Source organism: Protopterus annectens, chromosome 8.part0 (assembly GCF_019279795.1).
Source record: "Protopterus annectens isolate FY-2018-M chromosome 8.part0, PAN1.0, whole genome shotgun sequence".
Lineage (NCBI taxonomy): Eukaryota > Metazoa > Chordata > Ceratodontiformes > Protopteridae > Protopterus > Protopterus annectens.
In genome coordinates, this window is record NC_056741.1 from 197,293,996 (window position 1) to 197,311,334 (window position 17,339).

The following is a 17,339-nucleotide window of genomic DNA, read 5'->3' on the forward strand; positions in this document are numbered from 1 at the left end:
CTAGGGTTTATAAGTGCTTGCTATAAGTTTTGAGCAAGTGCTGGGCTGAGAATTGAATGTCTTGAGTGCTTAAGTTGAAAGTTTGTCTAGTTCCAATGGAAAAATTGAAGAGGAGACTTTGTGGAGCCAGGAATAGTTTTACCCTAGCTAACCAATGCTGCCCGGTGTGCAAAACAGGGCAAATATGGTATTTATAGCAGGAAAAAGAAAGAGATATAAATTAGCCCAACATGGTCAATAAACTATTCATTTCTGTGTGAAACCACTCCTCCAGGGACAGATAGGCTGCTCAAAGCTTCCCTCTCTTACAGATGAACAGAGAAACTTCCTTCTATCCAAGTAAGTTATGGGCAAAATCTCTTGGCTTAGTTCAGGTCTCTTGCACTTACAGGTGGCAAAGTATAAGCAGGTGTGGGACAGTGGTATACTACATAAATGAAGAGGTGGGATACTAGCAGTAGAACAACTTATGCATGCTGTACTTCATTAGGGAAAATATTATTAGAAAGAAACCCTTAAGTGATGCTTGTCACAATGCTTGAATCAAACCCCTGACAACCCACCAAACCATTCTCTAGACCAGAAAATTACCTGATCACACCTTAAAGCAAATCACAGTTCAGACACTCAAACTTATATCTTTGAAGATACAAATTAAACAGTATGAAGCAAGAGGGCAGGTGTGCATCAGATTTGATGACAGTAATGACAACTGAAATATTCCATATAGTGTACATTAAAGTTTACAGCCTGTGAAACAACTCAGAATAAGTGTCTTCTCTGAGTGGTATCAGTCTTGTTTTCTGTCATGCAGCAGAGTTAATCCCAGCTGTGAGATGGTAACTGTACTAATGTGTCTGGGTATAAATGTTCAGTTTGTACCATAGGATGTGAATGCCATTTATTGTCACTTAGCATTGGTGTGTGATGATAAGCATCATGCCAGTGCTGAGAAGCAAAATAAGAGGGTTTTTATGTGCAATTTTTGGCCATGTGTTTGGTATGTGCATCAGTGTTTAGTTTAGATTAAACATATGAAAAGGGATTAATAAGACAGTGGTAAAACTGGGGAAACCCAGGGGGTAGGGCAATGAGGAAAGAATAAAGAAAGGGGTAGTATGGTGGTGGAAGAGCACAATAGTTATCAACTTCTTCACAAGGTAGTTGTGTTCTTGTAGAAAATGTTGTATGGTAAACTAAACCTTTTCATCTGCGTTGCATTTCTGATGAAATTCATGAACTCCATTGAGAATTCAAACCAAATCTTCATCAACAGATAAAGAAAACACAGTAGGGGGAAAAGTTTATAACCCAGACCTCCCAAAACTCTGGAATACACTTCTGCATGTTAAAAAGTATAACTCACTGTCTTTCTTTAATCAAAACTAAATAAGTGAATTGTTATCCACAAATTTGCTGTCAGTCTGCACAAATGCTACATTTCCCTGATATGTACTTCTATGGCACCTTGAAATGTAATTGTTTAAGTCTGTCCTACAGCCAAGGAACTGAGGATATACTGCCATCTAGACTGAATTCATGGGTTGATTCCCCAAGGGAACATATTTTTAATTCTTAATGACCTTCCCATTGTTTTTTTTTTTTAATATTTTTTATTATTTTTTTTAAAGAAAAGATAAAATTGTAACTATTTACAATATATACAATAGCCTGAGACCAGCAGAGTAGGAATCGGAACAAAACAATCCTAACAACAATTCAAAAAATTAAGTAATTGCAGAAAACAATTCAATAAGGGCTAAGATCTTCATCCAAGGACTATTCTTTAATTTATTTGGATATATTCTAACTTCTTCCACTTTGGTTTCTTTAATTGTAACTTCATTTAGAAGAGTAAGAAAGTCTTCAAATGTTATATCTGAGGAAGCTTTCTAGTTCCTAGTAATAATTTTTCTGGTCACAGCAAGTATAGTCCAAGTAAAGTAAGAATAGTCTTTTTTTTTTGTATATAACCCCCTGGAACATTAAAGAGACCCATTTCTTTTGTTCAAATAAATATATCATTCCATACTGTTTTAAAAAAAGTCTTGTATTTTTACCCAAAAATTCTGAACCATGTGGCATTCATAAAACTTATGTGACCAATTAGCTTTAATGTGTTTATTATGTTTCCAACAATTAGAGAGATTGTCTTTTGTCATTTTAGCAAGTGTAGCAGGAGTTATATATGACCTAAATAGATATTTCCAAGTAAATATACTCCAATAAGGAGTCCAAGATGTGTTTTAATAGAGGAGATAAATTGTGTTTTATTTTCATCAATGAAAACTATGGGAAATTCTAAACATTCTTATCTAAGTCCGAGTAATCCTTGGCTAACATTTGATATATTTTAGAATAAATTATTAAATTCTTTATATTTATAATTAATCTCAAACAGCATATGTATCCATTCAGGAATTCCAACTAAAATAGATTTAGATAAAATAGAAAACTTAGATTGATAAGAAAACTTAGATTGATAAGATGTTCATTGTTGTTTATGTTAAATTCTAAGCAAACAGCTGCAGCAAATTTATATGCAGAATCTTCAAAACATTGGTGTCCATAACAGAGATATTTATTATTCAAAGAATTAAAATATGAGGAGGTAATTTGTTCATAAAAGTTTTGGTTAATAAAACGGGAATCAGCGATTCAAACGAAAATTTGTAGATTTAGTTGCTTAACAAAAATGTCACAGGATACCTTCCCACAGAAAAGATCCAGACACCAGGCAGGGTAAGGTTATAAGTGCTTTTGTTCCCTTAATTCACACTCAATACAAACGGAACTTCAACAGATACAAAACCTTACACCCCCCCCTTTTTTATTTATATACAATTCAGTTGATTAATCACAATCAGTTAACTTAAATGAATTAATTAGTTAAGTGTGCTCTCAAGTTAAAAACACATTAATATGTTCTTTAAAAATATATAGCTGTGTATAATACATGAATAATTCTCCTATAAAAACACATATATAATAAACATTTCATCTGTTAAGAAAATATATTTATAAACAATAGATATATTATTAGATACTAACTTAATTGCTTCTATGTTCAACCACTTAAACCATTTTTATCTAATCTCATCTGCCTTTAAATGAAGCAAGCTCCTTAGAGAAATCCTGTCATTGATACCAGGAAAAACTGTGGCATTCAACAAAACCTGTCAGTGTGTTTCCCTGTATTCTAAAAAACAGGGCCAATTGCCCCCCCCTCCTGTCTACCTACCTTTTCCAATACACAGAAGAAGACTTTTTTAAAAAATCCTTACAGTTTATGCTGTGTCTAAATAAGGCATTTGTTTTGTCTTGTCTCTTAATTGCATAAATGTGTTGGTAAATTTGCTTTTTTAACTTGTTTTCCATTTTTCCTATATAATATGCACAGCATGACTGGCACAAGGCCACGTATACAACTCCATTTGTATTTCAGTTATAATTCCCTGTCACTGGAATTATTCTATTGTGACCCTCTATCACTATATTCCTGCATTCATAGATGTACTTGCATTCCCTGCAGCCATTGCACTTCCTCATATTACCTAATGGAATCCTATCTTTGTCTTTCTTCCTTTCAAATAAGTTCTTAATGTTGGATCCTCTTCTGAAAACTATTTTTGGTTTATTACCTAGTTTTTCAGTTAACCCATATGCCCCAAAAACACAATTCCAGTTCTTTTCCACCATTTTACTAACCTCTGTACTGTCCTCATTATATGTTAGCACCCAACAAGTAGTTACCTCTTCTGTATTCTTAACATTCAACAAACTCTCAGGTTTCTTCAGTAATGGGGGATAAAAATCTTCTCTCCTGCTTGTTACATAACTCTCCTGTCCCTCTAGGACACTAAATGGGTAACCCCTTATTGCCAGCATAGTCTTTAACTCTACCATTTGTTCTTTAAACCTGTTGTCATCTGTTGTTAGTCTTGATATTCTAATCATTTGACCCTTTACGAAATTTATTTTTTGCCAAAAGGGGTGGTCACTCTCAAAGTGCAGATAACTATTCGAGTGAGTGGGCTTCCTATAAATGCATGATTCATAACATCCATCCCTTCTATTTTTGTATAGGTGGATGTCCAGATAACAAACTGCTTCTTTCCCAATTTTACTGGTTAAAGCTCAAAAAATCAGTAGTGGCATTGATATAGTTCAAACAATCATCTTCCTCATCAAACCCCCCTTCCCATAATATTAGAATATCGTCCAAAAATCTATAATATCTAAAGATATTTTCCAAAACATTGAATTTAACACAAATTTGGTTTCCCAATACCAAAGAATGATATTAGCAAATATTGGGGCTACTGCTGCACCCATTGCTACACCTCGGGCTTGCTTGAAATGCTCCCCGTGAAACCACACAAAATAATTTTTCAGAACCAATTCCATGAGGGTAGCTTAGACATACACCATATCCCTTGAAAATCTAGTTCCTTCCCTTAGTTTTTCCTGAAAATATTCCATGCCTTCTTCATGTGGGATACAAAGAATAAGGTCCTTAATATCAATAATCAAGAAAATAGCTTCTTCCTTGAACTCCTTCTTTGCCATGCACTGTAATAAATGCCAAGAGTCTTTTAAGGCATGTTTTTTATCCTCAAAAAATCTTTTTAAATGGACATCTAACATTTTTGCTAAAGGTTTTGTTTTACTCCCACCTCCTGCCACTATGGGTCTCATCAGTGGATCCCCTAATGATTTATGAATTTTGGGGATGCCAAAGAAGGCTGGAGTTACAGCATTGTTCACCTTTAAGTATCTCACCTCGTCTTCACTAAAGGTATATTCCTGGAAGAGTTCTTCCAAAATCATGTCTAATCAAGCATTAAAGATGTTAACCTCATTCAGTGATGCTGCACTAAAATAGGAACTGTCATTCAAATATGTCATCATTCTGGTGGTATAGTCATATTGTTCTATTACAGCTACCCCTCCCCCCTTATCGGGCTTGATGATTCTTAATTCTTGGTTCCTCATTAACTCCGTTAGTGCCTGTTGTTCATCTTTTGTTACATTTTGGTTAATCCGTCTAGTCTTATTCCCTATTAAATTCCTATACTCTATTTCGTTCAATCTTTCGAAAAGGGCCACTGATGGTAATGGGGGGGGGGGTTATAAGTACTTTTTCTTTTTAAGGTTACTCTAGTTGCATCACTCTCCTTTCCGTTCTGCATTACCAACTTTAAATGTATGGCCCTTGCAAACATCTTCAAATCTAGAATGGTATTAACCATATAATTCTGTTTCTTAGGGATAAAACTAAACCCTTTTACAAATAGTTCTGCATGGGTGTTGTTTAATATGATTCCACTGTAGTTATAAATCTTAAGGCCCTTATATTCCAGAATACAAACATTTCCATTTTTATTATTGTCATTACTGTTCCCTGTATTATTACTGTTGTCATTATACATAGCTTCAATAGGGACATTATTAAGCTCAAAATCATGCTGTAAAATATATAGTTTTCTTCACTGGTTATGTTCAAGGCATCTAGATTTTGTTTGTTCCCCATAGATTCGTCACAGTATATCTCATGTGTAATTTCAACACAATGCTTTTCCATGTTTGCATCAAAATCATTATACAAGTTTCTTAAGACATGCTTCATTAGATAAATCATTACATTCTACAGCATACTGTAACAATGAGGCATTATTACTAAAACTTTCATTTATAGTATTCAGTCCATTTCCAATGTCCCAGGTATCAGCAACAGGCTCTTGAAACAGCATAGTACAAGGAAAGTCAGTATAACACTCAGTGCTGTCATTTCCACTAAACACAGGTGACCATTCATTTGTTTTACTCTGGAGTCTTGTATAATCGGTCTTCCTCACAAATTTATCACCAACAGTCTTATGCATCACCTCAGTACTAAAAGTTAGAAAAATACTTCAAGTTGTCATTAACAACAAACTGAGATGGCTTTACCATTGTTAGAATGGTTGTGGTGGTGGTGGTGTTGTCTATGTGGCCTTGTGCCAGTCATGTTGTGCATATTATATAGGAAAAACAGAAAACAAGTTAAAAAAACAAATTTACCAACACATTTATGCAATTAAGAGACAATTCAAAACAAATGCCTTTTTTAGACACAGCATAAACTGTAAGGATTTTTAAAAAATCCTCTTCTGTGTATTGGAAAAGGTAGGTAGACAGGAGGGGGTAATTGGCCCTGTTTTCATAGAATACAGGGAAACACACTGGCAGGTTTTGTTGAATGCCACAAATTTTCCTGGTATCAATGACAGGATTTCTCTAAGGAGCTTGCTTCATTTAAAGGCAGATGAGATTAGATAAAAATGGTTTAAGTGATTGAATACAGAAGCAATTAAGTTAGTATCTAATATATGTATTGTTATTTATAAATATATTTTCTTAACAGAAGAAATGTTTATTATATATGTGTTTTTATAGGAGAATTATTCATGTATTATACACAGCTATATATTATTAAAGAACATATTAATGTGTTTTTAACTTGAGAGCACACTTAACTAATTAATTAAAGTTAATTGATTGTGATTAATCAATTGAATTGTATATAAAAAGGGGGGGTGTAAGTTTTTTTATCTGATGAAGTTCTGTTTGTATTGAGTGTGAATAAAGGGAACAAAAGCGCTTATAACCTTACCCTGCCTGGTGTCTGGTTCTTTTCAAGGAGAAAGTATCCTGTGACATTTTTGTTGGATTATTTGCTTTTATTTGTTTTACTATTGTGCGATTTAGTTGCTTAGTATTATTCTTTTAAAAATTTTTAAGAATGAATTTAAATAAGTTGAGTCAGATGGGGATCTTGTAAAAATTTGGAAAATTTACAGATAACTGGTTAGAACGGGTTATATAATATAGCAATAACCCACGCCTGGGTGTGGGTAATGTGGGATTTACCCACGGTTGGCGTGGTTTGGTCCCGAGGGCAAAGCCCGCGGGACAAAACAAAGACAACCGTGGGTAAATCCCGCATTACCCACACCCAGAAGTGGGTTATTGCTATTACACTATGACATTATTTAAGAAAAGAAATAATTACTTTTCTTAAATAATGGCATTGTATAATGCCTCTTTGCTGCCCTTCCGCAGCTGTCTGGTATCCGCGGCAGTTCTGATGTACTGCGCATGCCTATGCAGTACATCAGAGCTGTGGCCAAAAGCAATGGAGAAAGCAAGATCTCCATTGCTTTTTACTGTTTTGCTATGTTAAATGGGTTTAACATAGCGAGACAGCTTTAAAATAAGCAACAGAGATGTCCGTTGCTTATTTTAAAGCTGTCTCACTATGTTAAAGCCATCTAGCATAGCGAAACAGTAAAAAGCAACGGAGATCTTGCTTTCTCCATTGATTTTTTTTTTTTAAACCTGTCCCGCTATGTTAAATGGGTTTAACATAGCGAGACAGCTTTAAAATAAGCAACAGAGCTTATTTTAAAGCTGTCTCGCTATGTTAAACCTATTTAAATAGCGAGACAGGTTTAAAAAAAAGGCAACAGAGAAAGCAAGATCTCCGTTGCTCTTTACACACTGTGTCGCTATGTTAAAGGAGTTTAACATAGTGAGACAGCTTTAAAAAAAGCAACAGAGATCTCCGTTGCTTTTTTTAAATCTATGTCGCTACGTTAAACTCTTTTAACGTAGCGAGACAGTGTTTTAAAAGAGACTTACACTAATGGAAAAAGGTCAGGCGACCGGACCTTTTTCCATTAGTATAAGTCGATTTACAATGTGCACGCTGGCCAATCAGCGTGCACATTTTGGAATATTAATGGGGGGTCATGGTATAATTTAGAATTTATTATGTCTAATGAGTATAATCAAATCCCAAACGAACTGGGCTAAAGTGCTCTGACCAAAAAAAAAAAACAAAACAAAACCAAGAACACCCAAAGCACATGGAAAAAGCCCATGACTCTTCTGACTGTAGTTTAAAATATTTATACATCACTCCACACACTTAAAAAATAAAAAAAAAATGCATAAAATCACCACTTCGGGCCTCAATAAGGAGTTTAATGTCATTCACATTGTAGTAAAGATTCACTGCTCACACTCTGATGTTGTCAGGACTGGTGCAGGTCATTACACCATCTTACTTTAGTGTTCCACCTCTCAGGGTCTAACTTTCACATTATTCTACATTACTGAAGTGTTACATCACCTTCTCTATTGTGTTTTGCCACCTTGCTTTGTTGAGCAACTTCATTTAAACTTTTCTGTTCCCTCTCTGTTTCTGCTGCTATAGTGCAACCTGTGCTTCACCCTTACCCCTCTGTAAGATTTTCCCTTTCATGGAACTTTGCTCTGCCTGTACTTTACAACAACATTGTCTATGTCATTTTCCATCTTGGTGCATGAACTCTTGATGACTACCACAGGTACTCATTCACAATCAAGGTTTAGCTCAGCCGCTCATACATTAATCTGGCCACAGTGTGATCTAATGCTATCTGACCATTAGTCCACATTGTAGCCATGATGAGGAGCTGATCATCACATATAAAGGAGGGGCCACAGGCACAGATAATAAGCACTGAGGCTGATCATGCATGCAATGTAAATGCAGACGGCTTCACTGCAATCATGGATGTGACGTCTCTGAATCCTTGTGTATGCTTCTTACCTGAATTACTTGTTGTGGTATAATCTCATACATGTCAAGGATTCACCTTCTATTCCCACAACCCAATTTATTTATATATTTATTTATTTTATTCATTTATTCATTTACTTATTTATTTGGAGTACTAAACTGCATGTAATCTATTTCTACTTCCAAACTTCAGCAGTTGTTAACAACTAAGTGATACATGTTTACAGCTGAGTCTTTTCTTTACTCAAATAGATAAAGTGTGCTATTAGTGTGCTGCCAGAGAACAGAACATACCCTTTACCTAATATTAACCCAAACATTTACCATCAAGTGGAAGTATTTGTTCAAATTAACAATATTTTATTTTTTTCATGGAAAGCCTGTTTCAAAAAATACAGTACAAGCTACTGATACCTGGGGAGACCATTTTAAACTTCTGAGGTACCGTATACCCCATTAAATGGTGATACTTGGATTTTTTTCTACTATGCCTCTTTGTATCTTAAATGAAATAAATGCAGAGCCAGAAATGTTCTTGCAGAAGTCATAACATCAACATTGTTGTTTATATTTGTGTATATATTTCAAATTGCTGTTTTTAAATCATATACTACAATTACACTGTTTCTACTAACCATATGATCATGAAGACCCATTTCTATTTTATCACTCTACAACAAGTTGCAGTGACTTTTTCATTATTTGAAGCCAGTTATCTCTCGATTTTGATAGCAGCCATTTCACAAATCCAATGCAACTTGTCACTGCAACGTCGACTATAAACTTTCTGATTAGTGATCACTGCACAAGATCCCATGAGGTATGTATCAATTGCACATCTGTAAATAACAAAATACAAAGAAAAATCTGTAAGCATACACTTCAAAAAAAGTTATCAAAGAGAAATAAAGTGATAAATGAATACTGCACAATGCACTGTAAAAAAACAAGCAAGCATTAAGCAAGCATTTGTATCCTTCATAGTCTAAGTAGAGTTTCCTGCTGCAACTAAACATATTTCATGTATTTTTGGCCTGACACTAGTTTGATGTTAATAACTAAAATTATTTTGACAGTGGAAAGGAGATCAAGGCTACTGGTTAGTTAATTTAAATTATAGAGTAACATTATGGTCAGCAATGTCACTTTGCTGAGTTTTGTTATCTCTCTTGAGTCAACAGCTGGGTGCCTTCCATGTGCAGCATGGATGCCATCCCAGTGTCCATGTGGGCACTTGCTCTGTACTTTTCTCCCACCTCGCAATCACATACTTTAGATGATTTCAGTATATGGTGTTCAGCTAAGTGTATGTCTTGGTGGTATTCGTAATTTATTTATCTGTTTATTTATTTATCCTTTGTTGACTAGAATACTCCCATTAGACTAGTAGACTCTTTTTCGGGGAAGAGCCATTGTCATGCTGATACTGCTAGGGGAAATCTGGCTGGAGCATCAGTGAGCTTTCCCTAATGTTTCTGATCGATGCCGTGGGATGTTTTACATCCACCTGAGCTACCACCAACTCAAGTGGATGGGACCTCAGTTTAACATTTCATTTGAATGCTGCACTCCCCTTATACTTCACTGCAGCATCAGACATCCATCTGCCTGGTGTGGGAATAGAACCCACAGCCTTCTGCACCAAAGGTGATTGCACTACCTGCTGCACAACTGATACTAATTATCACCTTGTACAATTTCAGTCTAATGTACTTCCCAAACAAAAAGTGATTCATTGTGAAGTGATATATAAGTAGATGAGCATGGTGTGGATATGGATTACATAACTTAAGGTTCTGCTCATCAAGAATATCCTCACAATAGAAAACTGTGGTGGATGGTGATTCAGAGTTGCTCATACTATGCAACTAACATGAATTCTGCATGTGGCTATTAGCTACTTCTTACTTATTTGTCTCAACAGGGAATGTCACTTCCTCAAATAAGCACACTCCAGCAACTACAGTCAGCTCAGTGGGGTACTTACCATGCAGTGGGGTACTTAGCATGCAGTTGTTAAAACTCCAAGTTAAGTGATTCAGAGATGTTCACAGCAGGGATTTAATGAGGTTCAGAGGCATACTAGTTATGCATGTCACTGAACTGTATCATGACCAAGCAGTGCAGCTTTACCATACAGAGACGGTTGTGCTGCAGAGCCACATATGTTCTTTATGAATATTGCCTTGAGCATCTCAAGTAAAATTAGCTTGTATGTACTGTTAAGATGGAGTCTGGACCTCTCACATCTCTAAAATGAATAAGGCTGGTAGTGAAAAAAGGATAAACGCATGAATGAATGAATGGTGATACCTTTCTCTAATACGTTTAAGCTGCAGTTTTTGTTTAGTTATGTATTTATTTACACATGCTTTATATATATTTTTTTATCTCTTCTGATGGATTTGACTATATTGCTATATTTTGTACCTCTGTTGAAAGAAAAGAAACAGATATTGACATCAATAAATGTTTTCATTCTATCTGTTTTAGTATAGTTTTGTGGAGAAGCATTCTTCAGAATCTTTTCTCAGAAAAAGAATGAGAACAGTGGTGCAGGGCATCCTGTAATTCATTATCAAGTGTTCCAGAATGAGAACAGTGGTGCAGGCATCCTGTAATTCATTATCAAGCATTCTAGAATGAGAACAGTGGTGCAGGGCATCCTGTAATTCATTATCAAGCATTCTAGAATGAGAACAGTGGTGCAGGGCATCCTGTAATTCATTATCAAGTGTTCTAGAATGAGAACAGTGGTGCAGGGCATCCTGTAATTCATTATCAAGCATTCTAGAATGAGAACAGTGGTGCAGGGCATCCTGTAATTCATTATCAAGCATTCTAGAATGAGAACAGTGGTGCAGGGCATCCTGTAATTCATTATCAAGCATTCTAGAATGAGAACAGTGGTGCAGGGCATCCTGTAATTCATTATCAAGCGTTCTAGAATGAGAACAGTGGTGCAGGGCATCCTGTAATTCATTATCAAGCATTCTAGAATGAGAACAGTGGTGCAGGGCATCCTGTAATTCATTATCAAGCATTCTAGAATGAGAACAGTGGTGCAGGGCATCCTGTAATTCATTATCAAGCGTTCTAGCAACAATTAGAGTATATCTCCTATTCAAAGGACGCCTAAAATATCCTCCCACGCCAGCACTGCAGTTATCTAATAAACCTAATTAAATTATTTTAATTTGGATCTAATTTTTAAATTAAACTGCACATTTTGCTGTTCATTTTTCTCATTCTTCAATACATGAAAAAAAATTACAGATTTATATCTAAAGTACCCCTGAAACTTACCAAATGATGCATATATATTGCAAGATATGACTGATTCTCATAAGTTATAGAACATCATTTTCTATGTTTGTCTTACAAGTGAATGCATTCTCAGAGACTCTTGGAGATTGCGAAATGGAAAGGGCAGCTTCTGAAGCTGAAACATATTTAATCAGGGAGATCTCGGAATCATCTTTTAGCTCCCAAAATATTTTGCACAGTGCAAAGGAGTTGACATAGTAGTGCAGTGGGTTAATGTAACACATTACTAGTGAAATGCATCCTACTGAGTTAAAACTCTGCCTTTAAGCAAACAAAAGGCATTTACAATGGGAAGAACAGATGGGTAGGAAGGGGCAGAGGCATCAAGGTGGAGGAGCTAACTATTCCCTGCATCTCTAAAAGTTTTTTGTCACACTGAGGGTTGTATGTCCATAGATTGGTATACTGAAACTTTTGGTGGAGAGGAAATGCACTGAGATATCCAAGAGAGCACAGGACATATAGGAAAAAGATGGAAGGAAGCTAAAAGGTTAAGTGCAAGTAAAAGGGCAGATTGACTTGGGTTCATTGTCTCCTGCTATTGTATAAATAAAATCTGTTTATATGATCAGTAAGTCATTCAGACATTCATGACAATAGCAATTGGACTGCCCTTACTGCTGCAAATTCCATTATGAGTATATTAAATAAGACACCTAGTGTCGTCAAATCTTTTTAAATGAAGGAAACACCATTTTTCTTTCCTGTTTCAACACAAGATGGGGGAATGAGCCTGTTCATTTGTCACTAACTCACAAAATCAGGGTTACTTATTTGTGTCCTATATGCACTTATCATCATAATGTCTTTCTGCAAATTACCTGAAACTTGGGTATTTCCTAAAGTTATTATTCTTTACAAGTTTTCTGAATATAGATGACATCAGAACTCAGACATTACTAATAAATGCTCACTGTCTATAAATGTCCAGGAAATGCTGAACTGCTAATTCATTATTCCATTACTATCACTAGCTATACTAAGTCTGTCCTTATAAATAATTCTATTGTATTACCCCATTCCAAACGAAACAGTCTTAATCTCCTATAGTTCATGTCACTCTTCCACACATTTGGCCATGAAACAATCCCTGCTATGGCAGCGGCCAAGGTTCAGTTATTGAGGCCATAATCAGTTTTCCATGATGAAGAAATAGGAAATGAATGAATGCAGCTTGGGAACTATGTGAAGCCCAAGCAATATTCATCTTATGTCCACAGTTAGTATTCATTAAAAAAATTGCAAGAATGGGAAAACATTTTTAATTGAAACATTACCATAAAGCTAGTTCCAGGATCTTGGTACCAGAAATGAAGAAGGGAGGTCTAATCAAAATAGAAATATTCTTATTACAAGAACAGTGCCAGGATGACATATGGGATAATTACAAAATAAACATTGTCATGCATTAGGCAAAGATATTTAGTAAATATTGGCAATACCATGGGACCAGATAATAGGTGAGGATGCATAACATATTCAACAAGTGACAGTAAAAAGCATGGAGTGCAGATAGGCCAGCTTGCATATACTAGGAACTCATTTGTGGTGTCATTTAAAAATGAAAAGTAGCATATACGCCTATAAGGTCTGTAAACTTTTAAATCTAGATAATCAGTGTGCAAAGGAGTGCAATTTATTTAGCTTCATGAAAAGGTTTAGAATTGCAAAACAAAAAAAAAAATTGAAAGAAGATTGAAAAGACATGGTGGCATTACATCATCCTGACAAAGCTGGGAAACACTTGGGAACAAAGAACAAGCAATACTATGTGAAATAAATATATTATAGTAGTCCCTAGATGGTACCTGGCAAAAGTGAAACTCTACTGAGTAGGCCTCAGAGCATATTCTAACTGATAGAGATATAAGCCATCATGGCTTGACTTTTATCATATGCTTTTGGCGTGTATGAGGACAAAATGTACAGTTGCATAAGTAAACTTAGCAAAACAGTAGCTGTTCAAATGCTTTCTGCTGCAGTGGCCAAAGCTGTATGAGTTATGTGCAGCCAAGGGTATAACAGACAGCAATTAGACAGCTAGAGCTGTGCTGATTAAAAGACACGTTTGGGTGCCGAGTCCTTCAGAGCTTTCATGCTAACTGAGAGAGGGAGGCTAAGCCCTGAGTAGACATTTTTTAGGAATAACAAAAAAACAAATGTCCAAACCATGGCATAAAAAACATACCAAAAAGCAAGGGGTGGAGGGAGTGGCTAATGTACCAGTAATCATTCAACCACCTACTGATAGGGTAACTTAATGTTCATCATATTGATGACTGCTGCAGTAGCCTATGGTAGTCAGGCTGATTACCATAGTTTACAACATTGGAATAAGAAGGCGAAGAGTCTAGGACCTCCTAGAAAATGGTCCAAGCAAACCCTGACTTAGACCAGGAGAAGGAATCTAAGCTTGTAGTGCTTTGTAAAGGTATGTACAGATGACCAAGCTGTTACTTGTAAAATGCTTCTAGTGTCCAACCCTTTTCAAAAAGCCAAAGATGAAGCCAAGGCCTTGTCAGAGTGTGCCTTGATCCTGCTTGGAATAATTTTGTTGTGTTGGGAATAACAAAAGGAAATAGCTTGATACAGCCATTTGGAAATTGTTTACTTTGACATAGCTTGTCCATTCTTACCTTTTCTAGAAATGAACAACTGATCTGAAATTCTGAAAGATTTTGTTCTATCAGGATAGTTCCCGAGCATGGTATGAAATACCATTTCTCCCTCATTTTTGAGGTTCAGAAAAGAACTCAGATATTGCATAGTTTGGTTTAAAGTAAATTTGGATACCATTTTAGATGTAAAAGAAGGACTAGTTTTCAAAAATACCATGTCTCTGTGGAAAATGACGCAAGCTTAACCCACCATAAGATCTTACAACTCAGATATTCTTCTTGAAGAAATTAGAAAAGTCAGTAAAACCGTTTTCCACATTAAGAACCTTGTGTCAACCAGATCAGCTGTTTCAAATGGAGAAAGTGTTAGTTTCTTTAACACAAAATTAAGATCCCATGGAGAATCTATAGGTTTCTTGGAGGTGTCTTATATAATATCCCTTTTAAAATGTTTTGACATGAGAATGCCTTGAAAGAGTTGGATCCATGGGCAAACATGTTGAAATGGCTGACAAATTAACCTTGATGGAGGAATAGGCCATGGTAAAGTAACTCACATAAATAATTCAAACCCAGAGGAACACTAGCCTTGAATGGGTGCTGGTAATTTTAATGGCACCAGCTATAAAACCTTTTCCATTTTCTTATATACAATTTTCTAGCAACAGGGTGTCTTGCCTCCATTAGTGCCTGCTGCATGTCCTCAGTAAACATGTTCCTACAATGCTAACATCTGGAAAGTCATTTGATGTTGTTTGGGGTCAGAATGTATCAATCCCCCCCCCCCCCAACATTCTTGTGTGAGTAGATCCAGTCTGTGAAGAAGCATATGGTAATTGCTCCTGGCCAATTTCAAAAGAAGAGAAAACACTGTCTGGGCCAGAAGAGAGTCACCACAATGATCTCAGGGAATTCCTTCTCAATCTTCATAAGAACTCTGAATATTATTAGAAAGGTTGGAAATCCATACAGAGACATTACTGTCCGTGGAGAAAAAAAGGCATTTGTCTTCTAAATCTTCTTGCATAGAGTCCTGGAGTGAAATTTTGCCAGTTGATTATTCAGAAAGGTTGACCCACCATAAGATCTTACAACTCAGATATTCTTCCTGAACAAGTTAGAACATTCAGTAAAACTGTTTTCAATGCTAAATCCTTCAAGACAGACAGATGAGCTGACTCAAATGGAGCAAGTGCTAGCTTTTGTCCTGACAGAATGTAGGATGCCTGCAGAGTGAGGTTGTGTTGCAATGCTTTACGCCATGGTGACATCACTAGTCTGCTTAGGGTGTAAGATGGGGCTCCCTCTTGTTATTTATGTACCACATCAGTCTGGTGTTTTATCTAACAACTTGAAGAGTGCTTGGGTACCAAAGGTGGTTGAGAGTGGTGAGTGCCTCAATAAAGCAAACATTTATTCCGGGCTTATTTGTTTCGATTTGATTTTGTTTTGCCAAATACTTATCCTCTTTGACAATGCTCTTCAAGCAAAGTCTTAGGCATCTGTGGTATCTGAAAAGATAATGGGTCTTGATGCTGAAACCAAAAAGATTTTAGATATCATTGTGTCTTTCTCATGTCAAGTCTTGTAAGAAGTATCATGAGATTCTGAGATGCCAATAGACTCAGAATCCCCAAAATACTCACTTGCAGTGACCAAAGTCTGAGTGGAAAACCCCTATAATATAAATAAATATAGATGTATTTTTTTCCAGTGGAAGAAAGGATCCTTGTACTGAGGTGTCTAGCAGATACTGAAGGAACAGAGTCCTGTGTGATGGAGTGAAAAAAGATTTCTGGATGTTCTCTTGGAATCCCAGCCTGTGTAGGAGATCTCTCACCCAAATGAGAGATTCCTGACACTTTGAAAAAAAAACTCTACAATGATAAGCAAGACATCTAAATATGGAAAATGTGAATTCCTTCTGGTCTGCAATGGGCTATGACAAGTGTTAGATACTGTTTGAATACTCTTGCAGCAATGGATAGCCATAGTGTGACCCAGATACATAAAAACATATGAAACACAGGAAAGCTGGATGAATAGAAATGTCACCATAAGCATCTTTTAAATTTAAAGTTACTAAAAAGGAAGACGAGGAAGTAGGGACAATGGCTTGCAAAGAGAAAGCATTTTGAACTTGGGCATCATCACTTAATGGTTTATGAAGGAAAGATCCAGAACTGGTCTCTAGTCATTTTCTTTCTTGGGTACTAAAAACATATTTGAATAAAATCCTTTTCCCAGCTGGGAAGGAGGAACTGTTTCTCTTACTCCACAGGAAAGCACGTGTAGTAGGACAGGGGGAAAAGGAAGAGCCTGGTCTGGTAGATGTGGAATAATTTCCAGGAAAGGAGGAGTTTCTTCCTACTGTCAACTGCGGCCTTGCTGAATCAACCTAAGAATACATTTGTCTGAAATTATTGTTGCCAAAGTGAGAAATGTAGGTTCAGACATTCTGGAATTGATGAAAGACTGCTTGGGTGGGGTGAGGGGACAAGGTCCCTTATATAGTAATTTTGCTTTATTTGACTCCTCTTTGTTCTTGAGGGTATCTGCTTTCTTTTTTGGAACCTTCATTTTTTTAAAACATCTGCTTACCAGCATTCTGCTGAGACTGTTTGTTTTTTTTTTTTTGCCAAAACTGGATGAAAGAATAGAAAATCCCTTGGAGAATTTACAGAAAGAAGGGTGAAAAAATCTGAGATATTTCCTGAATCATTTTACCAATGTCATCACATTTTGATAACCTCTGCAGCAGAGGGTCCAGAAATTAAATCTCTAAT

The 17,339-nt window shown here is 36.1% G+C and overlaps 1 protein-coding gene across 1 annotated transcript in view; it reads right to left on the bottom strand.

Moving 5' to 3' along the window:
• Positions 1-8,992: 8,992 nt before the first annotated feature.
• The window catches only part of LOC122807984 (C-type lectin domain family 1 member A-like), a 369,777-nt gene continuing 361,430 nt past the window's right edge, over positions 8,993-17,339 (bottom strand). Inside the window, exon 6 of the mRNA XM_044079006.1 lies at positions 8,993-9,447. Coding sequence (XP_043934941.1) covers positions 9,321-9,447 — 127 coding nt within the window. The 3' untranslated portion in view covers positions 8,993-9,320. The remainder of the gene's footprint in view (positions 9,448-17,339) is intronic.